Source organism: Sminthopsis crassicaudata, chromosome 2 (assembly GCF_048593235.1).
Source record: "Sminthopsis crassicaudata isolate SCR6 chromosome 2, ASM4859323v1, whole genome shotgun sequence".
NCBI classification, from domain to species: domain Eukaryota; kingdom Metazoa; phylum Chordata; class Mammalia; order Dasyuromorphia; family Dasyuridae; genus Sminthopsis; species Sminthopsis crassicaudata.
In genome coordinates this window covers 410,432,238-410,457,615 of record NC_133618.1, presented here as the reverse complement: position 1 = coordinate 410,457,615, position 25,378 = coordinate 410,432,238, and the positions used below count along the sequence as shown (strand labels likewise).

The 25,378-nt window shown below is 34.8% G+C and overlaps 1 protein-coding gene across 9 annotated transcripts in view; it reads left to right on the top strand.

Annotated features, from left to right (window-relative positions):
* Window positions 1-25,378, top strand: part of ATP10B (ATPase phospholipid transporting 10B (putative)) — a 296,022-nt gene that overhangs the window by 84,733 nt on the left and 185,911 nt on the right. For 6 of the 9 annotated variants that reach the window (XM_074291989.1, XM_074291988.1, XM_074291984.1 and 3 more), the window contains exon 2: window positions 911-975. The exons of 1 other annotated variant lie outside the window; for it this stretch is intronic. Coding sequence is in view for 2 of the 8 variants with exons in the window: in XM_074291982.1 (XP_074148083.1) it covers window positions 11,521-11,546 (26 nt within the window). In the remaining 6 variants the exon portion in view is untranslated. Of the gene's footprint in view, window positions 1-910; window positions 976-11,397; window positions 11,547-25,378 lie in introns of all 9 variants that reach the window. 2 more of the 9 variants (XM_074291982.1, XM_074291983.1) reach the window with 1 other exon arrangement.

Sequence of the window (25,378 nt, the reverse complement as noted above, 5' to 3'; positions counted from 1 at the left end):
CAGACCTTCACTTTAGGAAAATCACATTAACAGCAAAGCAGAGATGGACTGGAATAGGAGAGATTTGTGTCAGGTTATTGCAATGATCTAAGCGTGAAGTGACAAGACCCTGTATAAGGTTGGTGGATCTGTGAATGTAGAGAAGGAAACATATAAGAGAAATATTGTGGAAGTAAAACAGATTATAAAAACAGATTTAGAACCATAAGGAACTTCAGAGGCCATCTAGTCCAAACCCGAGGGATGAGAATCAAATTTAGTCTTATATCATAGCTGAAGACACTGAGGCCTCAGTAGGTTAAATGACTTATTCTGTTATACAGTTTTTATCAGAGTGGGATCTGTATGCTCTCCAGAGCATTCTCTCCAGAGAAATATGAAATAAGGCTATCGAGAAAGGTAAGGAAGAATCGCATTGAAGGGGAACTCAAATACCAAAATAGGGAGGATATTCTTTATCTGGTTGATTATGAGAATCATTGAAGGGCACACATGATCAAATTTGTATATAATGAAAATAATGTTTGCTTGTATATAAATATAAAATGTACTGGAAGGGGAAAAAGATTATAGATGGATTTGGGGGATCAATAATCTTAGCTTAAATTAATAAAAAGATCACTTAGCATTTTCCTTGTTGACTATAAGATATATAAATAGTGATGGGATCAGAGTGGTGGGGTGGTAAAGGAGGAGTAAACAAGAGAGGGAAGAAATTCATATAACACTGACTCAACATTCTCATAGATTTCTCCTGTAATATGGCACCCTACGAATCTTAACCAGACAGATTGCCCAATATTGGAACTCTCCAAATGGAAAGATATAATAAGCACAGCACTTGTTCACTGCCTAGTTCTAAGGCAAGGTTCTGCCTTTCACATTGATTTTCTCTTCTTCTGTCTTTCAGATTTGCCTTCAGATTTGCCAAGCAGATTGATGGCTCTTGCTTAGTCAAAAGTGACAAATTGATTGGTGAGTAGGATAACTCTTTTTATTATTCACCTCAATAGAGCCTGATCCCTTTATAACCTTATATCCTAATGCTTGGAGAGGTTGCTAGATATTTGGTCAAGGAAGATCGAGAGACTGTCATGGCTGGAATGGTATAGCAATGACTTAGTTTTCTTAGCTACCCTGTATGGCACTTTATGCAGCTGATAGAAGGGAAGTCATTCATTAGTCCATTTTGTCAACCTTACTCTACTCCCTTCCCCCTTCCCTGGATTACTATCTTTAGTCCCAAGGGTCCAATTCTTTCCAAATTGATTTGGAAAATCAAAAAAATGTTGACATTTTCCCTAACATCAATCCTACAGCTTGGCAGAGTAGAGAACACACCTGCTCTTCTAATTTAGTCCCAAGGAGAACATAGATAAGCCAAAATCTCTGCATTTAAATTCATGTGAACTCATTGAACAGTATCCCAACTTATGATCATCAGCAAATTCAAGTTAGCGAATTGGAGTGATAAGCAATTAGTGTGACACAACAAATACAGGGTTTGGAATCTGGAGATGTGGAACTGAGTCTTACATCTACTACTTACTGGGTATGTGACCTAGGCCAAAAACAGGCTCTTTGAGCTTTAGGTTTATTTTTTTTTTTCATTTGTTTGGTTTTTTTTGTTTTTTTGATGCTAAGTATTGTGGAAGACCTGAGTTCAAATCTGGTTTCTGACATTAGCTTTTTGATACTGAACTAGTCACTTAATTTCTATCTGCCTCAATAGCTACAACAACAATTTGGGGATGATAATAATTACCTATCTTCCAAGATTATTAAGATAAAATGAGGTAATATTCACACTTTAAAGCATTGTATAAATACTAGTTATATTATTGTTATTATTATTATTAACTCACAAAGTTATAGAGAAGATTAAATAAAGTATGAGAAGTATTTTGAAAACTTAAGAAATTTCCATCAATATGAGCTATTATTATAAACATATGGCTTAAAGTTAGATGAGTTAGACCTGATCCTTCAAGGTTCTCTTTTGTGTTTTGCCAAAAAAGAATAGAAGTTTTTTTTGTCCTGTTAGTGATACAAATATTGAATGCCCTAATTCAATAGCCTCATTAAATAGTTTGCCATGTCCTTAGAGAAATCAAATAAAAGTGTTGCCATGCTTTCTTGGTGACTAAAAGAGTAAGATTTTGTGGCATTTAATATTTGAGCTACAGTGATTACAGTTAAATCCCAGGACATACCTCAGGGCAAAGCTGGCACCCTAGCTCTGAGTGCATGAGTCCTTTTTTTCTCCAGTAGGTGGTAGTCTCTAAGGCAAGGATCTTAAATCAGCAACCTTATACAGAACTTTTCTCTTTATTGAATACTTGTTTCCTTTATTTTTCACATCTGCACTTTTCATAAGATTGTCTTTTCCTTGTTCATTCATTTTTAATTATGTTTAATTCTTTCTGATCCCATTTGAGATACTAGAATGGTTTGTCATTTCCTTCTCCAATTCATTCCACTGATAAGGAAACTGAAGTAAATGTGTAAAAGTAAGTGACATACTTTTCTACTAAATGTCTGAGTATGAATTTGCACTTAGGAAGATCAGTCTTCCTGAATCTAGGCCCAGCCTGTGCCACCTAACTGCCCTATGTAGGAAACTATTATATCCTTTTGATCCTATTTTTATCACACAAAATACAGGAGACCAAAGTGCTGGATTTAGATTCTGTAAGACCTGAATCCAAACTTTACCTCTTGCAAGATTGCACCCATTTTCTGGGCAATTAATGGCAAGTCTCAATTATATTATATAATAAAATCTAAGAAATGGTCTTCATCTGCATTGATAGAGGAAGTTCCCTTAACCATAAATTGTCTATCCTAATGAAATCATAGGCCCAGTGTCAAATCTGTTATACCTACCTTACAGGGTTGTTGGGATTCCTGGATTCATAGAATCTAAGATCTAGCAAAGGCCTTAAAGGTTATTCAGTATGATCCAAAACTGGACAAGAATTTCTCTATATGTTATAGCTACTAGTGATCATCTAGCTTTTGTTTGAACCTTACAGGAAGAAAAATGTATTAACTATTGAGGGAACACATTCTACTCAGCCAGTTTTCCCTTATATGCAACAGAAATCTGTCCCTGCAACTTTCTTGTCCTCCCCCCAATTGCTCCTAACTCTGCCCTCTAAGAATAAGTAAAATAGGGCTAAATCACCTTCCATGAGAGAGTCATTCAAATACTTGAATACAACAATCATGTTACCATATCTAGTCTTCTCAAGGGACAGACTGACTCAGAGTGGAGAATGAGACCTTTTTTTGGACATGGCAAATAGATCTGTTTTAGCTTGACTATGCATATTTGTTGAAAAAAAAAAAGGTTTTTCTTTTTCAGTGGGGAGATAGAGATGAGAAAGAAGGTGAGCTATTTCTTACACCTCCCTCCTCGATGCATACCCTTTGATCTAGTGGCGCTGGCTTCCTAGCTGTTACAGGAACAAAACTGTCTTTCAGGTCTCTGGCTGTTCCATGCCTGAAATGCTCTCCTTACTTCTCTCCAACTACCAACATCTCTGACTTCCTTTAAATTCCAACTAAAATTCCACCTTCTGCACAAAGTTTTCTCCAATAACTTCATTCCAGTTTTTAATTTTCCTTCTTTTAATTATTTTCTATTTATCTTGTATGTGCTTGCTTTACATATATTTGTTTGCATGTTGTCTCCTCCATTGAACTGTCAACTCCTTGAGGGAAAGTCCTGTCTTTGCCTTTTTCTGTGTCCCTAACACTTAGCATAATGCCTGGTACATAGGTACTTAATAAACATTTATTGAATTATTAAATTGAATTATCTTAGCAGGAAAAGAAGGTGGTATGATACCTCTACAATATAATACAATATAGGAAAAATGAGACTATTTAAGTGCTGTATGATTTTATAGAAAGGACCAGTGATCAGAAAAAGTCTCTTGGATAAGGTGGAATGGGAACTATCAGAGGAAGGGGGAAGGGACATTCCAAGTGAGAAGAATAGCAAGAGCAATGTCATAGAATAGCGCTTCAAATAACCTTTAAACAACCATTTTACAATGGTGAAATTGAAACCCAAAAAAGTTAAATGACAACTAAAGTTGCACAGAAAAAAAGGAACTGAACTTGGATTTTAACTAAGATTCTATGGCTCCAAATTCAGTGTTCTTTCTCCTTTATCACACTATAGAGAAACAAGAAAGTTAAAGGCATAATCAAAGGGCAAAACAACCTAGTACTTCTGAAAATTGAGTTGTTTGAGAAAAAAATCCAAAAATAGATTAGAAATTGATTGTAGAAAACTTTGAACACCAGTTAGAAGACTGGATTTTTACCCCATAAGCAATAAGGATAAAGTGGGAGTGTTTTGATAAGGAGAATGATATAATGAAGATGATGCTTTAATAAAATTAATCTCATGGGGGAGTGGCAAAAGAAGATTTTGAAAGTGTATGACTTCTTTAATTCAATTACAACATTTTTAGAGTCCAAAACTGTATCTTAAATTTCAATACTACATTCTACTTAGTGCATTGTGAAATACTATTGAAGAAATGTTGTTTGTCCTTCCTTCTCAAAAAGAACCATGGCATTGGGGGTGATTCCATGATGTGCAAGTGAGTTAGATTTAAGTGAGAGAAGGCTGTACAAAATCAACAACTTCACTTTCTCCTCTAAAGCCCATCTAGATTCAGTGCTAAGGTATAGATCAAAGTGACTGAAGATGGCCCTGGGAAATTCTGACTTTTTTAATCAAAGATCTTTAACTGGTTTCATTTTGACCGAGGCAATGCCCATTCAGTAATTAAGACTAGGTAAAATGTGAAACAAGTAATGGCCTCTTTTACCTGGTCAAAAAAAAAAAAATCCAATCTCAGAAAGGAATACCCTCAGGGTTTCTGACCAAAACAGAAGTTCTATTTCCTCAAAAGCAGACATAATTGATAGAGTCCAACCTGAGATAAGTGTTTCTAAGTCTTATAGACTCAATAAAAGATGATAAATTTTGCTGGATACCAAGTGTAACACTATTTAGCTTTTCCCATTGTACTCATAGATACATGTTTTATCATTTAGAAAAACCTTAGATGGCATCACATAAATCATGTCAGTAATTCCTTTTAGAGTTTAAGGCAAGTTCAGGTACAGGTGCCCAGATGTATTGTAAACCACAGAAGACAGTTGGTCCAGGAGGCACTACTGAAGGGGGAAGCAGAATGCACCCTGAGTCATATAGAAGATGAGTAGAATTCAAGAAAGGCATTCCAACTTCCAGACATCAAACCCAAACATGTTGTAGGGTATGCAGACTGCTTCTGGTCTTTGCATAATTATAAACTCCCCCTCAAAAGAGTAAACATTGCTGCTGACTTCAAATATATACAAAAGAGTAGTATTAAATATGCATTGTTAATTGGACTTTCTAATTTTGCTAGCAGTTTCTTGAAGACATGCACTGTTCTGCAGATACTGAACTATTTAAATAAAACTGTCATCCTGTCTTATGAAAAAGAAACCAATAAGAAAAAGAAGGAAAGAATTATTTTAACCTAATGAGTTCAACTTGAAGCCACCTAGCTTATCTCTCTGAGATTATTCAGTAACAACAAAGCTTATGGAGATGAAAATTGACAGAACTATCCTTGTTGAGGTACTTATCACATCTTGTCAAAACTGTTGCAATAGCTTCATAATTGCTATCCAGACCTCTACTCTGTCCCCTCTCTATCCCCTCTCCAATCTTCCACACACTTACAAAATTAATATTCCTAAAATATGTAACTGAACATATATATTATATAATGATATAATGTATATTACATATAATATATAATAAAATATATAATATATAAGAATATATTATATATACAAATATATATATATATAATCTCATAAAATTCCCTTCAAGTATAATTCTCTGCTAGGTTCTAAGGGTCCTGCTCTTGTAGAATCCTGATTCTTTGTTTTGTCTAACTGGTCCTTGGCGCATCTCTTGGCTTCCTAATGTTATTATCAACCACAACGGTTCTAGGGATGCTGCTACTGGATCCATACTATACTGCTTACTAATACCAACATTCAAGATCTCTATATCTTCTGACCTTTCAAAATTCACAAGGTCATACCTGATCAATTCTATCTTTGGACAATGTCATCTTTTCTCCACGAGACCTTCTCTTTTCATTCAAGCAACCAATCAATATTTATTAAGTGTCTACTATGTGCCAGACACAGTGCTACAATTCATCAGATGCATTGTCTTCTACTATAATTTCTCTAGCAAGATGGTCAATCAGGAAAGAAGAATAGAGAGAGAGAGGATACCTACCTTTTCCCCAAGAGCAATTTCCTCTCAATAATCCTGGAATCTTTAGCCTTAATATTTGGAATCTTCTCAAGTAACATGCTATTTGTTTATATAGTCCAAGAGGTCTCAGTCTTCCAAGGTGATCTTTAACCAGTCACAAGCTATTTCCTGCATCAATGACCCAGCACCTTTATGTTCCTTGATTAAGAACCTCGTCACATCTAATTTACTTTTGATTTCTTTAGTTGAGATGCCTGAGCCTTCTTTGATTAATTGGGGTGAAGGATGTGCTCCCACCTTTAAGGAAAAAAAACATAGTCTCATGAAGGGAGGAGAAAGTATCTAAGATAAGAGCATAGTTAGCAATATCCAAAATGGCAAAGTTATCAAAAAGGATAAGGACTGAGAAAAGACCATTAGATATTGTCATTTGAACATCCCTGGTAACCTTGGAGAGAACAGTTTCAATTGAGCAGTAGAATCAAAAGCCAAATTATAAGGAGCTGAGAATTGAGGAATTTAATGAATATAGAAAACTAGCAGTTGGATTCTAAAAAGGATGAAAGATAGAAGGTGATAGCTTGAGAAAATAACTGGGTCAAGTCAAGGATTTTTAGAAATATAGAGAACCAGTCATGTTTGTAGGCAGTAGGGAGAAGAATCCAATAGCTAGAGATTAATCAAAGAAACTTCACCATGAAATAAGCATAAAATCAAAGATGCAGAAGTGGGAATAAACATAGGAAAAGTGGAATAGCTGAGATTAGGTCAGAATTGAGAACATCCCCCTTTCTGTATAAGTTTCATGTTTGGTGAACATCGGTAATGCATCAATAACACTGCCTTTTTCTATTGAAGTTCATTACTCTAGTCCATCTACAAAGCACCAAGCTGCCCTATGTTGCCTGCAATATTTCAAAGGAGTTAGTATTACACTAACATTTTTGTCCTAGTGGCATTTGGTACATGGGAAAGAACAACATTAGTCTGGAAATCTGTATGCTTGTAACAATGTGTCCACCCATGGAAAATGTTAACTAGTCAGAATCCAAAACTCAATATCTTTGTGTGTGTAGCATCCTGGATGGAATACTGATTTTTTTTAATGAAAAAGGATGAGCTCTTTCAAAAAGCATTTCAAACACAAAATATAAATTACCTTAATACAGAGGTGACCATGGGGGTGAATAAAAGAGGCTATTCCTTATATCTAATGAGTTTCCTCAAAAAGATTTGTTAAAATGGTAGCAGGATAAAGTTCAGAAACATAAACAACTTGAGGTGTGAACCAGACCCTGACTTTACTTTTACTCCTTTAAAAAGTGAATGTAAAGCACAATAACAATAATATATAGCTGGCATATAATGCTAGATCCTTAGGGATTATAACACATTTATGTATCTTATTTCTTTTCATCCTCAGAACAACTTTATGACTTACATGCTATTACTTTCCCCCATTTTACAGATAAGAAAATTGAGACTGAGAGAGGCTAATTAATTTGCCTAGGATCACACAACTGAAAGAGGTTAGATTTAAATTCAGGTCTTCCTGTTTTTATGCCTAGAACTTATGGGAGGCAGCACCCAATCAAACAAGGTAAAATTTAATAGTAATAAATGCAAAGTCCTATATTTAGGCTTTTTTTTTTAAATCAGTATTATATCTATAATATGGAAGACATAATCTGCAGGAAGCAGTTAAGTGAAAAAGACCTGAGGGTTTTAGTAATTTACTATCTCAATGCCAATCAACAATGTGATAGGGATTGCAAAAGTATAGTATCCAGAACATGGAGAAAATAGTTTCGCTGTGTGCTAATCCAAAGTGTCAACATTCTCCAAGTACAACAAAACCAAATTAAATTGTAAATGGGAAATATTTAACAGAATAAATAAAAATACAATAAAATATAGATAATGCTGATTGATTGTTTTTAAAGTCACTAATTGCTTGCAGGGATCTTGAAATATCATCTAGCCATCTATGTTTCTATTTGAATTCATCATCATTGTTCTTGTCTATTTAAGCCATGCCTAGAGTACTATGTTCACTTCTGGGCATCACATGTATTTTAAAACATTGACTAGATAGAAAACCTCACCATCTATTGGAATACTTATTAGTTATCTTTTCTTAGTCTTTTTAAGAGGCTCATCTTCTCCATTACAAGACTATGTGGGAAGTTAAAATAAAACTTGAAATCCCATACACAAGATATAAATGGAATGTATGTATATGTGCGTATTATTTATTCTGTTATTTTAGTCAAAATAATTTGCATTAGAAAGTAATAAAAATGCATATGTATACATTCCTGTGTTCATACATCTTGTAGTTGTTCAACTTATTTCAATAGGGTCTGACTTTTTGTGACCCCACTTGGAGTATTCTTGGCAGATACTGGAGTAGTTTGCCATTTCCTTCTCTAACTCATTTTTCAATTGAGAAAACTGAGGCAAAATTAAATGACTTCCAAAGATTGCACAACCAATAAATGTCTGAGATCAAACTTGAACTCAGAAAACTTACTCTTTCCAATTTTAAACCAGACACTCTACGCATTGTACCATATACACACTGGTGTGCATGTATGCTAATGTGCACATCCACACAGTCACATACACATCATATATATACAACATATGTATATATACAAAATATATAAATGTATTTATATGTATATTCTATAAGTGTTTATTCCTGTGATGCTACATATCTAGTACTCATAGACTATGACAGACTCTTAAGAATTAAAGTTGAGAACCACTCAAAAAGCAATGGAAAGATAGGCTATAAATGTGTATGAATATATATATATATATATATATATGCATGCATATATTTGATTTTTTTTTTGTTAAAAATGCCATGGCAGTTTCTTATTCATCATAGACTTTGAATTCCAAATACTAATCCACTTTTTGCCTCTTCCTATTGTTGGTAAAAGCTATGAGTTCATAAATAAATCACCTGTTTTAAAAATCTTCCTTTCATTCCTGGGCATGTGGCCAAATAAGACGATCTTTTCACAAATTCAGGCCCAAAGGCTGCTATAAAGTATTAAAGTTTGGCCTTCTAACACATATAGTATAGATCTTGGAAGAGGAGAAAACTGTTAGGTTCCTCATAACCCACAAAAGGAGCAAGATTTCTTTCTGTATTTTTAAGGAAGGATGAAAGTCTCCCCCTTTAGTCGCTTCAAGCTTGTAGAATTTGTCCAGCTGCTGGCATTTACTCTAGAAGAGCTTAGCATTAAACACAAAGTCAGAGATACTCTTGGACCCAATCTATGAAGGCTGGAATGGAATATGTCTTACACAGTGAGGCCTTTGGGATACCTTAGTAGTCATAGTTATCTCCTTTTGAGAGGAAGAAGCAGAAGACCACCCTCCAAAATTTCCTCCCAGTAAATCTGGCTTCAAAATTACAATTTTTGCACACAGGTTGTTTGGTTCTGTTTTTCATTTTCTTTGCATGATTCCTGACTTACCACAAGTAGAGTATTTCCTGTTGGGGGGAAAGCCCCTGAAATCCAATTTGTTATTTTTCATTTGGATCATAACACTGAACATTATCCATAAAAGTGGAACATGCCTTATATGAGAATTCATCTCCCTTTTTATTCCTGGAGTGACATAAAAACCGATAGCTTGTCAAAGTCATCTTTATTGTTATATCTTTTAAGGAATCTTTTATAATTTTTGACATAATGAGAGATAACTGGTTTGGAGAAGCTATAAGACAGTGTTTTGCTTTGCTAAATCAATACTTAAAAATAATAACAAACAGAAGAACATAGAGTTGATTGATTGATATGAATATCTTAGTCAAACATTGAAAAGAGAATATAATTTAGGACTAGAATTAAAAAGGAAGAAAAGAACTCAAATGCATTGCCTTTGGGAAGTCTCATTACCCCCAAGTTATTCCTGAATCAAAGGCTTGTCATTTTAACAATATATTTTCTGGTGATAATGATATGACTGTGAGCCATGGATTACCACAGTCTCTGAAAAATTAAAATTAAAATCACTCAAAGAGAAATATATATATTATATATAGTATGTGTGTATAAACCAGATATCTAGAGCCAGGGTTCTTAACCTTCTTTATGTCATAGACTCTTTTTGCAATCTGAAAAAGATTATGGATCACTTCTCAAAATAATGTTTTGTTGCTCATATTCATAATTGAAGGAAATACTAAATTTCACTTAAGACTAGTGAAAATAAAAATGTAATTTTCCATACAAATTCACAGATCCCCTAAAATCTATGCATGGGCCCTATGCAGGGCTTCTTAAATTTTTTTTCTATTTACAACCCTTTTTTGTCCAAGAAATTTTTACATAATTCTGGGTATATATGAATATAAATAGTTATAAAATTCAAACATTTACTGATAATAATCATAATTATACAACATCCACATTCAGTTAAAAGACCACATATCAAGTTAAGATCAATAGTTTAAGAAGCTGGACTCTAAAAGACTGATTCTAGCATACTGAGGAAACTCTTATAAAGGACCTATCTATATAGGAGAACATGTACAAGAATGGCATAGGATGAGATATCATGTATAGGTCATAATACACATCACTGAAGAAAGTACTCATGTCACTGAGATCACAAAATCATTGAAGCATGGAAGTATTGAGAAACTAGGATGTGTCTAAAGGAGGGGACCAGGATGGTAAAGAAATTTTAAATCATGTCATGTCAGGAATATTTGATTTGTAGTGTTTTGTAGAGAAAAGAAGACTTAAGAGTTTTATTTACATATGGAAGAACTTTAAGAGTGATTAGACAATATTTTAGCTCTAGATAGCAGAAAGAGAAGCAAGTAGTAAGTTCTCTTTCACTCAAGACACATACAAAAAATGGGATGGTTATTTCCCAGGGATGTGATAGTTATCGTTTTTGCTGAATACTAACTACTGAATTCACTTTTCTAGAGATGGGAAATTGAGAATAAGTTCAGTTGGTACAGTTTTTATATGCATCTCTAAGCTGGATCTGATCACATATTTTATTATGATTTACTTCTCCGATTCTGGTACACGCTCCATATGGCTTTGAAGCAGTGGAAGTTCCAATCCCAGACCAACACAGATACCAAGAAATAACCTCATCCACCACACAATGATGACTCAAGGGAAGAACAAGAACCAAATGCCACAAAGACCACCCACTGTCTGACCAATATGACCCTCACTTGGCTTCATCCAAGGTATACCAACCACTTCCCTTTATCTGGAGTTTTACTACATAACCACTTAGCTTCTCTTCAGTTCTGAAGTTCTAAGATTCTAGAACTAGAGCTTATATGAGCCTCTAGAAATTCTTTAGCCCAGACTCCTGACTTTGCAAATGAGGAAACAAAATGAGGAAGGCAATATAGAATGATGTTGCTGTTCAGTTGTTTCAATCATGCATGTCTATTCCTCATGATCTCATTTAAGTTTTACTTGCAAAGATACTAGAGTGGGTTGCCATTTTTCTTTTTCCTGCTTATTTTACATATGAGGAAACTGACTTGCCCAGGGTCACACAGCTAGTGTCTGAGGCCAGATTTGAACTCAGGAAGATAAGTCTTCCTGACTCCAGGCCCAATACTGTAATCTATGATGTCACCTAAATCCCCAAGATAGAAACATATAGTCATGAAATTTAAGGGAACCTTAGAAGGTTACTTAGTTCAACTTCCTCTCCATGTTTCCCTAATTGATTGTTATTTTAGTTCTACTTGAACCCTTTCAATGACAAGGGCTATATTATTCATAAAGCAGTTGCTTGTTTCCCCCTCCCTCCCTAATTTAACAGCTTTGGTTGCACAAGATCCAACAGATTGTGGTAAAGTTATTTCTTCACTCAGCAGAATTGGATTGAGAAGACCAGGTTTCAGTGCAAAAGGACACAACAACCTCCATTTTCCCATTTCTCATAAGGAGGAGGAGAAGAAGAGATTCATAGAATGATCTATTCTTCAAAGTATCATGATACTTATTATGTTTATATTTGTTGGACACATTGAATAACAGAGAAGCCTAGGAACAATTAGAACGAGCCTAAGAGGAAGAGAGAATGTTGTCAAAGAATTGTTCAGCTGGGGATTAGGGATAATGGTCAAAATTTAGGAGAATATATATATTTGCTGGGACAATTAGGGTTAAGTGACTTGCCCAGGGTCACATAGTTAGGAAGTGTTAATTGTCTGAGACCAGATTTGAACTTAGGTCCTCCTGACTTCAAGGTTGGTGCTCTATCCACTGCACCACCTACTGCCCCCATTTAGGAGGATATTTAAGACATGAGAACAACTTGAGAAGCACATCAGTGTAGTATAGTGATTAGAAAGCCAGCATCAGTCAGAAAGACCTGGGTCCATATCTTTCCTTTGACACTTATTGGCTGGCATATTCTAGATAAGTCCCTTAACCTCTCAGTACTCTAGCCAGCTAAATCAACAACTTGCAAAGCAAGTCTAGATCTGCAATGGTGAGTGGACTTTCCTTATTCAAAATTTCCTATACCAGTAAAATCACAAGTAAAAGAAAAAAAAAACAAAAATCTTAGGGGCAGATGTCCTAAACTGCAGTAAAATGTGAGTGAGAGCCATAGGGTAAATCAAAAGTGGTTAGAGATGTGGAACAAGTTAAAATTTTGGGCCCCTGAGCAAAATTTTTCAAAGATGTCTGAACCTACCTTTTGTAGCCCGCTACCCCAGAAAAGTCAGTCTACAAATAAAATGCTTGGATTGTAGTTACACTAATGGAAGCAACCCTAAGGAGAAAAAAAAAGAATCATACCTGAAGATAAGAGCTAGCCTGAAGGAAATCAAGTAAAAAAACAAAAACAAAAACAAAAACACCAGAGAGCAAGAATGAGAGAAGTTGAATAAATAAAGGTGTTCCTCTTCAGGTTTTTTTTTTTTTTTTCTGTCTTCAAGGAAATTATCCTTTGAGGGAAAGTTCTAAGTGAACTCACCAAAAAAGCAATACTGATATGATTTTAGCTTGGGAAGTAGATTTGGAGTTGGCTGGGGAAAGTCATGAGCAGCCTTAGAGATTAAGATAGGAAAATTAGAAACCAAATTATCTGCTCCCTCCCCCCTTTGTGCTTATTTTAGCAAATGAGTAACTTGAATATGATATTTAGGTTTCAGTTGCTTCAAAGAATGTCTCAAAAGTTCTGGGACATCCTCTCTACTTTCTTTCAAATGATATGACTTCATTTACTGTAAAGAGGTTCTCTAGTTTGCCTTCTTTTTATTCTCAGTTAACACTTGTACTTGATTCCCTTCAAGCTAGCTCTTAATTTTAGATCTGATTCTTTTTTCTTTTCTCCTGCATTCAGACTGGTAAATTACTCTCCTTATCTGTAATAAGACAACTTGCCATAGTGGTTAGAGAGATGGATTTAGAGTCAGGAACACAAGTTTGAATCTTTTTTTGAACACTTATTCTAGGAATAGAGAAAATCATACCTCTGAACTTTAGTTTCCTCATCTGAGATTCAATGACCTCTAAAGACTTTCAGCTCTAAAGCTATCATAGGATGATCCTATTTAACCTTCTCAAATTAATTCTCCAATAATACTTTATACATACTTGGAAAATCTATGAATGGTTAATAATACTTTACTTTCATTGAGACATTTATTTTCAAAGAGATATCATACAATTTTATGCACTGAATCTTCAGAATACACTAGTGATGAATTTTCAGTCTTGACAACACATGAAATGTGCAAGTTGGCTATAGTCAATAGCAGTGAAAGTATTTATTTTTCAAAGAATCAAAATAGTATCCCAAAGAAGAAGGGAGGGATGCCTGTTTTAAATGGAAAATTTTAACATAAAGAGAAAAGTAATGAAGGATACAAAGCTAGAACTCAAAATCTTTCCCCCCCTGAGTTGAGTACTCTTTCCACTAGATATTGAGTATTTACCTGATACTATTATCTACCATTTTCCCACAATATCAAGGACTAATGCCACTTACTAGTCTATTTCAGAAGAGCAGAAGAGCAACCTTTTAATTAACCACATTAAAAAAAAATCCAAATGCATTTTCTTGTTTCCCAAGGAAAAAAAGCACAGTGGCTTCTCTCCTGTATTCATTGGAAAAACACTGGATCTGAGGTTAAATAACATTGCTTCAAATTCTACCTCTGCTATTTACTTCTTTTTTGACCTTGGCAAATTGTTTTAACCTTTTTTGTGCCTCCTCTTAAAGCAAGGGGTTGAACTAGATCAGAGGTATCAAACTTGCTGTCTTCAACAACTGTAGCACATAATACTCCCCAGAAACTAGATTAAGATATAATTGAGAAATATTTAACAAAACAAATAAAATTAATTAAAAACAATAAAATATAGGTAACATTATTTATTAACTATATGGCAATTGATAGGAGCACTGGGCCTAATGTCAGAAAGATTTGGATTCAAATCTAGCCTTATATGCAAATCACTTAATTTCTCTTTGACTTATTTTCACTGGCAATAACATGAGGATGATAATAGAATTTAAAAAGATATTTATAAAGCATTTTACATAGTGTCTTTCAAATAGGAAGCACTATATAAATGCTAGCTATTATTTATTATTATTACATTTTTTAATTGTCAGTATGTGACCCTCAAGGATCCTTTGTACAGATTAGTGGCCCCTTTTCTCTATGAATTTGACACCACTGCAGCAAGTAATTTCTACAATCCTTTTCAGCCCAAAACTCGTGATCTTGTTGTACACTAAATGGTCTGTGAAATCTACAAAGGCTAAGTTCTCCTTACTTTGCCTTCCCAAACAGAAATGGGAAGAGTGAAAATCCTCACAGATCACTCCTATTATAATGGCACCAAAATGAGGTTTTTCCTCTAGACTCTCTTAGTCCCATGTACCTACTCTCTGATCTAAAAAAAAAAAAAAAAAAAAAAGACCATTAATTACAATGGAAAATGGTAACAAACTCATTTTATAAAAAAGAATGAAACTTATAAACTACCATCAACTGTTGGGGAGTAGAATGATAAGAACACCAAAGTAGATGGAAGACCTCAAGAAGAAAGAAAATACCCCCTCAATTTCTTGACATCAAAGCTGAGGGAGACAAAGTAGAAGACAGATAAATTCACCAAGTCACAGCAGTCCTGCTTGGTAGGCTCATTCATGCAAATGTAGGGTTTTGTCTAGGAAAATCATTCTTTAGATGGATTCCAAATTCTCAAGATTATTGTTGATATAAGATCAACTATAGTTCATCCAGTCCAGGATAGCCTTGTTCTCAGCTCTCACAATCCTTCAGTCTCTCCGTCTTTTTGGAAATATTACTTCCCAGTATCCCTGCTAATGTGATTCAGAATTTGATGGATATGGATAAAGTTTAAAAGGAAAAGATTGCAGGAAAGTCTCTCAGAAGACAAGAGAAGCTAAAAGATTGACTTCTGATTAATTGCTTCATTATTTCCAAATTAAGCATTTGCTTTGAACCACTATAAACACATTGTAATTACCATGGAAGGAAAGAGAAGGTTTAAAGAGATATTCTTTAAGCACCTTTCTAGCTCTCACTTATTTCATTAAGTTCTTCCAAAGAAACAATAGACACTGTTGCTTTATCTTTAAGAGACAAATGAGATGTTGTGGAAAGAGCAGTTCAGTTGTTAGTTTTGAATTACAGTTGCAAATGGGCATCTCCCCATGGAGTCAGGAAGAGAATCTGTGTTTATTGTCTCTGAAAAATCTGTGGAAAAGAGAAAAAATAAAAGTGAGGAGAGTCTTGTTATGAGAATTATCTTAACTGCTATTTTATAATGAAACATTACAAAGAGAATTTTATTTATAATTTGGAAAGAAATGACAATTTGCAGTACATTTTGGAGAGATTGTCACTTAGAGAGTTGAAGAAAGGACAAAGAAAAAAGATCAAAATAATATTTCCCAAGAGACTGAATTATATCTTATCTTGAGGATAAATACAAAGATGAATCTTGATAGATTTTAATCAGTATCTTGAATAAATTGAATGGAGGAATTGTGTCTCCGGATCTGAATAGAAGTCTTTTCTACCATTATAGTTATAGTTTGTTATTCTGGCTGTGTATGATTCACAGCATTAAAACACTACAAATAATTATCTCCGACTTTGTCTTATTATTGATTTTATTGTTAACAAACTACATATTTGCAATATAATAAATTAAGACATACAATTTGATGTGTGAGTGATCACTAATGGAAAATGAAGTTCCTCCTGTTTATTAAGTAAATAATATTTAATGAACTGATGTTAGATTTTAACCTAACTGATTAATAGAAAAAGAGGCTACATTTTTAACATTAAGAAAATAACCAAACATACTCCTAGATTATTCTAAAGCTCAGGATTACACAATCAAATATGGAAATTAGTCAAATGACAAGTTTATAGGAAAAACTATCAATATGGTTAGTTGACCCCCGTTGTATGGAATTTAATAATACATAAATATGGTACCCTAAAAACAGTTATATGGGATATGAATTAGTTTCTTTGCTGCTAAAACAATAGGTAAATATCTTTCGTGACCATGATATTTTATCCAGAGATTTTAGTCCCCCTCCATATCTTAAAAGAAGCACAATAATGGTTCTTTTGTCTTCCCCAGAATAAGTATTCTAACTCTACTGAATTATAAAACCATTGAAATAAAGCAATATAAATTTAGAGATCATAGAATCAAAAATTTACATTAGAAAAAACCTGAGAGGTCATCTACTACAACCCCATAATTTTATACATGAAGAAACCTTATATCTGCCTAAAAGAGACTGTCATGAGATTTGGCTTTCCTTTAGTTATGCCTTTTGTTAATTGCAGAGCTGGGATCCACAGTTTAGTTTCAAAAAATGATTCTCCAGATTGATAGCTTGGCAAGCAAAGTAGTTTATATAAGATCTGGCATAATTCATTTATTCTTAAAGACTTTTGCAAATCAGTCTCAGGTGATTAGCATTCTTGCCCACACACATGCATATTTGCTTGCAAAACTTGCAAAAAAAAAAGTTGCTTGGCTTTTTCCCCTTTGACCTTCTATACTTTCCAGAAAAACATCATCACAATTATTAACAACTATGCTGCTGCATTGAGAAACGCATTCTGATATCTTTTAAAGACTGCCTGTCCTTATTTATACACATCTGCTGCTTATCAGCTAGAAAGAGTGCTTACATGTCTAAGATTCCAACAGATGAAGTTTTGAGTCATCTATTTATGTAATAATTGTATAAGTCTTGTGGGATGAATAGCCATTATAAAACGAATAGGTCATTTCAATCCCAAATCCTTCAAATTATGTTACACAACTTGGATTTTACCTCTTCTGTTGATTTTCATAATTGATGGAACAGCATTAGGAGGTCTTTTGATGGGGAAGAACAGTGGAAATTCAGTAGCCAATTGAATTTTTAAAGGCAATTAGAATTTATCAAGAACTTAAATAGTCATCTGTTTTTTTCATTTAAAAAAATCATTCCTTCCACTTTAATCTCATATAATGAATGTTCTGCCTTTGAATTTGCAGAAAAAGGTATAGATGTAACATGGACAATTTGTTTGGAGATTGTTAGAATGAACTTGTATACATTCTAATTTTCCTGGAATTGAAGGGACTCCTTTCCTCTTCTATATGAACTTATTTGTACATGAAAAACTTAGAAATTTATTGTATAAGTCATTCACAGAGGACACGGAAACCCTTTAAGATCAGAATGATAAAAGATACATACATGGATGGAAGGTAGATATACACAAACCATCTATTTCAATAAGATAGGACTCCTTACTGTTCCATAAACAGTCTGTTTCCATTCCCAATATTCTGCTTTTTGGCATACTGTTACCAAAGAAATACCCTATTACCTTCCCAAGTTTTCCAATGTTTACTTAGTTTAAGTACCACATCATGAAGGAAATGAAAGTTTTCAAAGCCTTCCTAGAAGTTTCCTATGTTAGTGGAAGAAATATCCACAATAGAAAATCACAGATCCTGAAAATATTAAGGCAGTGGGGTTAAGTAAAAAATATACTGATTTGGAGTCAGAACACTAGGTTCAAAACCCCTTGTCATTTACTATGTGTATAAATTTGATCAAGTCACTGAATAACTCTGAACCTTAGTTTCCTCCTTTGTAAAATGACAGCATTGGATTGAGATTTTTTCCAGCTCTAAATCTCTGATTTATTGAAGTTACTACAACCTATCTCACAGGTTTACTGTGAGATCAAATATATGTAAAATATTCTGTAAACTGTTAAGCACTACAGAAGAATGTGAGATAAAATTACTAATTAACTGTCTTTCTAACCTTGGGCAATTCATTTCATTTGCCTGGCCCTTAGTTTTATAATATCTATAAAAGGAGAGAATTAAATAATATGCTGACTCAAGATCCCTTCAAATTTTACCATGCTATACTTTTATTTGGTCTCATTTAATTCTTTGCCAAGAGCCCCCTGGAGAAGCAAGCATCTGAAAGCTTTGGAATGAGAGGTTTAGCTTTATTTTGCCACCATACACTTCCGGTTCTTGAGAGGTACTCTTAGTTTGGAAAGTCTGTTAACATCCTTTGGACACTTGCAATATTTCTCCCACTATTATTGTTGGTTATGGTGGGGGTGGGTGCGTGTGTGTGTGTGTGTGTGTGTGTGTGTGTGACCTCTTCATGACAAAACTGCAAAATCTCTGAGTTGCAAATAATCTCAGGCCATCTGATTCAACCCATTCCTGAAACGGAATCTCTTTAACAAACTCTTCTCAATATTCAACTTGAAGTTCTCTAGTGAGAGGGAAGTTCCCACCTTCTGAGGCTTCAATCCCATCTTCTTTTGGATAATCCTCATTGTTAGAGAGAACCTTTATCCTGACATTTAGTCTAAAACCCTTCTCTCTGCCCTTCCCACTGATTGCTTCAATTAATCAAGCAGGAAAATTTTACTTTCCCTTCTTCATGACCCTACAAATACTTGAGCAGAACTATCATCATATTCATTTTAGTCTCTTCTCAATGCTACAATTTCCCCAATTCTTATCAATTTATACCTCAGAATTTCTTATCTACTGCAATAACTGTTGTTACTCACAGAGATAACATGGAAGAAATTATATTCAATATTCATCTATCTTCTTTGTCACTCTCAATATGTCTCTATAATCTCTCTCCCCCTTCTTCCCTCTCCTCTCCCCAGTTCACTATCCTTCTTTGTTTCTGAGATTCACACCCTCTCATTTTAGCTTCCATACTTCTCTCCCACCCTGCTGATCATTCTGACCTTACTTTGTGGGTGACATAAACTCTTACTTCTCTCACTTATTTACAAATTGTAGCCATTTTTAAAATTGCTTCCTCTTCTTCCCCTTTAGTGGGCAATCATCAAGTTCCTTTGATATCCCCCCCCACTACATTCCTTGCATCCATTCCCTACTCCATATTCCTTCCACTCTCCCTCTTGTTCCTTCCACTCTCCCTCTTGTTCCTTCCACTCTCTCTCTTTTCTTCTACCAATTCCTATCCTTTTTCCTTCAAATAAATTTAAAAAAAAATCTCAATGAATTTTAAAAGCATTTTGACTATTTCATTTCCTTTGTTTTAATTTGTTTAATATCACCTGAGATCCCTGATCTCATCTTTATCATCAAATTTGTCGTAAATAAATCAGTACTCCTATTCACAGTTTATGTGAAACTGGTCTGTTTTTTCATAGTATTCCCATAATCTTAGTCCTCTAAGTGAGGAATTAATTACACTTTTAATTCTGATGGTGTTGCCAGAATTCCTTGGTATTCCAGGGAGAGTGATTTAATAGAGATATCTTCCTAAATTCTTCAGGTACCTTGCAAATAGTTAACAGAAGAGAGATGCTGTTATAACAAAAACAGATGTGGCTTGGTTTTTAATTGTGTTTGTGAAACTTTAAACAATCAATAACTAAGCAGGACTGAATTCCTCTTCGTGCCAAAACCCTTGTCTCCTGGGTTACCTTACAATATGGAGTTTCAAAGTACACTCAAAACTGACCTGTTCTGTTAGCTAATTGCCTCCCCTAATTGGCAAGGCCAGAGTCTTACCAACTCCTTATAAAATGTACAATCATGGAACAATTTCCCAAACCTTCTCCCTGCCTCTTCCTCTACAACCTAATCTCCTGTTTACTGGGACTGAATATGGAGCAGCAACACATGAGGCAAAAGGTTGCCAGAAGCCAGCTGAGCCTGAACTGAATACAAAGTGCCAGTACTAAATTTTTGTCAGATAGATGCATAAAAGGTTAACTTTATTTAGGCTGCACTAACAGAGGTAATCAGTATGTAGAAAGAGGAAGGAGACAGTCCTTCTATCCTCTACTTAAAGCTGGAGTAACATGTGAGCAATAAAAACAACAATAATAATATCTAGTATTTATATAGCATTTAAAGATTTTCCAAGTACTTTGTAAATATTATTTCAATTTATCCTTACAATAATCCTTGTGGGTAAGTATTATTATTAATCCCATTTTACAGATGAGGAAATTGTGGCAGAGAGTGTAATTTGCCCATACTACCACAACTAGTAACTCAGATTTTTCAGACTTCAAATGCCATGCTATGCAAATTATACCATCTAGTTACCAATAGTCACATTTTAGGAGGAATTACTATTTACAACTTGAGTGACAAGAAAGAAGTCATAGACCTTGTGGGCATCAATTTTCTTTTCTATTAAATGATCCTTCCAGTTCCCCATTCTATGATGCTTTTCAAAAAACTGGTGCCTGCCCAAAGTAAGGTAACCTCAGTGATGAGTGATTCAAAGCCATAACTTGGACAGATCAGTTAAAAGAACTGATGATATTTAGGCCAAAGAAGAAAAACTTAGCAGTCATGTTCCTTTTCCTACCTCTACCATCACCATAACTACCACTATCACTCCCTCCTTCAAGAAAGTTCATGTGTTTTCCAGAGAAAAGAGAATTGATTTGCTCTGCTTGGACTCAAAAGGTTAAAACTAGAATTTAAGATTCAAAGAAATACTTTTGACTTGATATAAGGGGAAAAAACAGAGACACTAATAGAAACAGGGACACCCATTAGGTTGCAAAGATTGCTTCAATCAAGACCTACTTATTTTCAAGCAGAGCAATAGATAATGGGTAAGGAAATTCATTCCATTCATTCATCATTTCAATAAATATTAAGTATCTACTGGTAAAAAGTTTACTGTGCTATGTGCTAAGAAGATACAAAACATAGATAATGTTGAGGTTCAAAAGGAGACTCCAAAAGGTTGGGGTCACAAAAGGTGTCGGTGCCAATGAGTGTCAAAAGAATTTGCAGGCTTGAACCCATCTCCAAGTCAAGAGGCAAAGTTTACTGTAACTGTAATGCTAATTGAAGCAGACTAAGTTTCAAAAGGATTTAGCAAAGAACAAGAACAAAAAGAAAAATTTATGGGAAAAGAGAGATCTGGTTCTTCATGTCACTGATAATGCCAATTTTATGACCCAGAGGTAAAACTGAGGAGTGCTTTATTCACTATTGTCTCAGGAACATGCTTATCACTGAACAGCAGATTATCTATCTGTTTCTAGGACTATCCTAAGGCCAGAAGATTTTAGAATCATTGACAGATTGTTAGAGCAACAGCACTCAAAGGTCAGGGGACCTCAGAATCACTTCTATATTTCCCTAAAGTCTAGGGGAAGAAATATATAATTATCATTGACAGATTGTTAGAACAATAGTATTCTAAGGTCAGGGGAAGATCACTGCTTTATTTCCCTTACCAGCTGTACCCCCTTCAATAAGATCTCTGTCCTTAAGAAGATTAGAATATGGTAGGAAAATAAGACACAAGAAGAAATAATTATGTAACATAGTTAAGTTGCTCCTCTAAGCTTTGGGCTTACATAAATCTAATACAATCTTTCAGAACCCCCCCCCCCAAATTTTTCTTTTTAGTTCATCACTCTGCCAAGAGCTGTCTCTGAAAAATCTCAAAGTATGATTTAAATATAGTCCTGTATGGAGTTCTACTGATATGGGTAAGAAGAGTCCCTAGCTCACATAAAAGCACTCAAGGTAACAACATATATCAAATACGAGACATCTTTTATTTCACCCCATTGAAAATCTCAAAAAAAATGCAAAATACTCATAGATAACTCATATGATTGATCCAATTTTCCTTTCTTTGGCTTCTCTTAGGGTCCTATATAGTCCCCCCGACTCAGTATTAACGTATGGCTTAGATACCCTTTGAAAGGGTAATGAATTTGAAATTGCTAGAAAGGGATATGTGTATATAATATGCATGTATGTACCTATACATGTTATATATGTATATATGTATTATGTATGCCAGCAAATAGGGAAAGAGGAGGTAGGACATTCCAATTATAAGAAGCAGTGGGAGTAAATGTAAAAAGCAACAAAGCCTATTTATGTGTTTGAGGGATAAAAAGAAACCCCATTTGAGTAAAGCTCAGAGTACTTAGAAAGGATAATGTGAAATCCAGCTGGCAAGGTAGGCTAGGGTCAGATAGTGGAGGGCCTTATCTGCTGAGCTAAGGAGTTTAGATCATATCCAATTGATGACAGGCAGCTACTGAAGGTTTTTGAACAGATCAGAGTAAAAGAAAAATAATCTCAGCCTTTCTACAAAGGACAGATTGGAGGACAGAGAGAGTGAAAGGCCTGTTAGGAGACCAATGCAATAGTCCAGGCAAATAATAATGATAGTTTATGCTAGCAGAGAAAAACAACAACAAACAACGACAACAAAAATCAGTGGGAATACAATAGATCTGAAAGAAGTTTCAAAGGTAGAATCCAGAGGATATGGCAACTAATTACACACATGGAATGTTGGAACCCCTGACCAAAATGATGGCAAAGTCAGAAGCAGGATTAGGTGAAAAGTCAAAAGCTCTATTTTGAATTTACTGAGACTGAGATGTTGGTTCATGGGAACTAGGTTCAGGTTCCATAATGGGATACATCCATGACTCTTATGCAACCCGTCTTCTTAAAAGCCTCTGATTTATAGATTGGCTCTGGTCAGGGAAGAAGTAGAGAGAGAAGAAAGGAATCAGGGTGCAGGAAAAGCAAAACTAGGTAGTAAAAGAGTCAACAGCTTTGTTTCTATGTTTACAGAAGCAACTGCTGCAGAATCTAAACCTTCCATTCTATCTAAAAAGCCAGGTAAATTTCCCTTACTGCAGTAACTCATTTGTAATCTTATCCATTCCCAAGAGAGTCAGAAAGAAAGCTGATTTCTTGGGATGGGACTGTGAATTTCTTACTGGAGTTGCTTCCTCTTAGAGAATCTTCTTCATTAAAAGCTGATTGAGTTACACCATTCATTTATTTGAAAGTCAAAAGCAATAACCAAGGTGTTACAAGTTACAGCTCCACTAGTTGACAGTTCTCCAAAGCACCTAGGTTTTGCCTGTGATAAGCAGCCTTTTGGTGAATCACTCCAGCATCACATTGCCCATCTTTGAATTAGTTCCCAGGGACTGTCTTTGATGTTTGAAATTTTTAAAATTTGTTTTTCCCCTCATGTGCCCCTCTTAATATCCAAAAAAACTTTAAAAGCATAAATGAAACAATTAATAAAGACTAACAAATTTATTTTGCCAATTGGATCACTAAAATCTTATAACTCTCATTTTGGTCTCATTTCCTACCTATTACAAATCTCAATCAGTTCAACAAGATAGTGTTCTCTACTCTTCAATATGTTGCTCTTTTGTTTTTCTACAGATTAGTCCCTTAACCTCCTATCACTCTTACCATCTACTTTTTTGACTCCTATATCTAAACAGAAAAAGTCAAAAATCTGTGCAGACAGGGTCCATTACAAAATTCATATTTTCTAAACTCAGGTGATCCTTGAAAAGTGGTCTCACTTAATTGGCACATGATTGACTTTCAGCTCTCCCTCAGGCTGCCCAGCTGTTTGTAGCAGTTGATTAGCAGTTGGTAAGGATGACTTATCCACAGAAGTTGTTTCCTTGTATGACATATCCAGCCATAATGTCTCTTCCAGTGTTTCTCACATCTCTGTCATCCTTCTAGCCACCTCTATCTGTGGATCCCAAATCCTCAAATTCAACATGTCAGAAATCAAACTCATCTTTCTTTTTCAAATGTACCTTCTATTAACATTAACATTTTCATTCATGGCATTACTACACTTTCAGTTACACAGGTTCAAAACCTAGATTCATTTTTGATTCCCTTTTGGTCCTTTTCCTCACCTAATCATATATTAATCAATTCCACATCTTCAGCATCTCTTGCCATCCATGCCTTTTCCTTTCCTCACTCTGCTAGTTTCCCTAAATTCAGGTCCTCATCATCCTTTGCCTAGACTATTATTGGAATATCCTCCTAATAAGTCATCCTGGTCCTAGCCCAGTCTTCACACAGATGTCAAAATTATCTTCCTAAAATATCTATCCCTTCGGGGGGCCCTTCAGCATCCTCAATGAAAATACAAACTCTTTAGTTTCCATCTGAGATCTTCCTTTTGGTCTGATTCCCAAATTACCATTCTAGACTTAATTCACCATACTTCCCTTAGAGCATACTATGCATTCTAGCAATAAATAGAATAGTAGGCAGGCCCCATATTTTGAAATTCCAATTTTTGTCTCTCTGAATTGAAACTAGCCATTTCCCATTCTTGGGAAATACTTTTCCCTTATTTCCACCAAAAATTATTCTTTTCCTTCAAAGCTCTGCTTGGTATATTATTTCTTTGAAGTCTTCTCTATTTCTTCCCAAAGAAAATTTTCACTTCCTCCTCAAATTTTATTTGAACACTTTATCTAATTCTTTACTATATGCCAGTTACATTTCATGCAGTACTATCCTTGTGTGATTCAGTGGATAGAGTGTTGGACTTGGAGTCAGACCTAAATTCAAATCCCAACTCAATCACTTACTAGTTGTATCACCTTGGACAAGTCACCCTTTTCCTGCCTCAGTTTCTTCATCTATAAAATAGTATTAATATACCCATTATATTTGC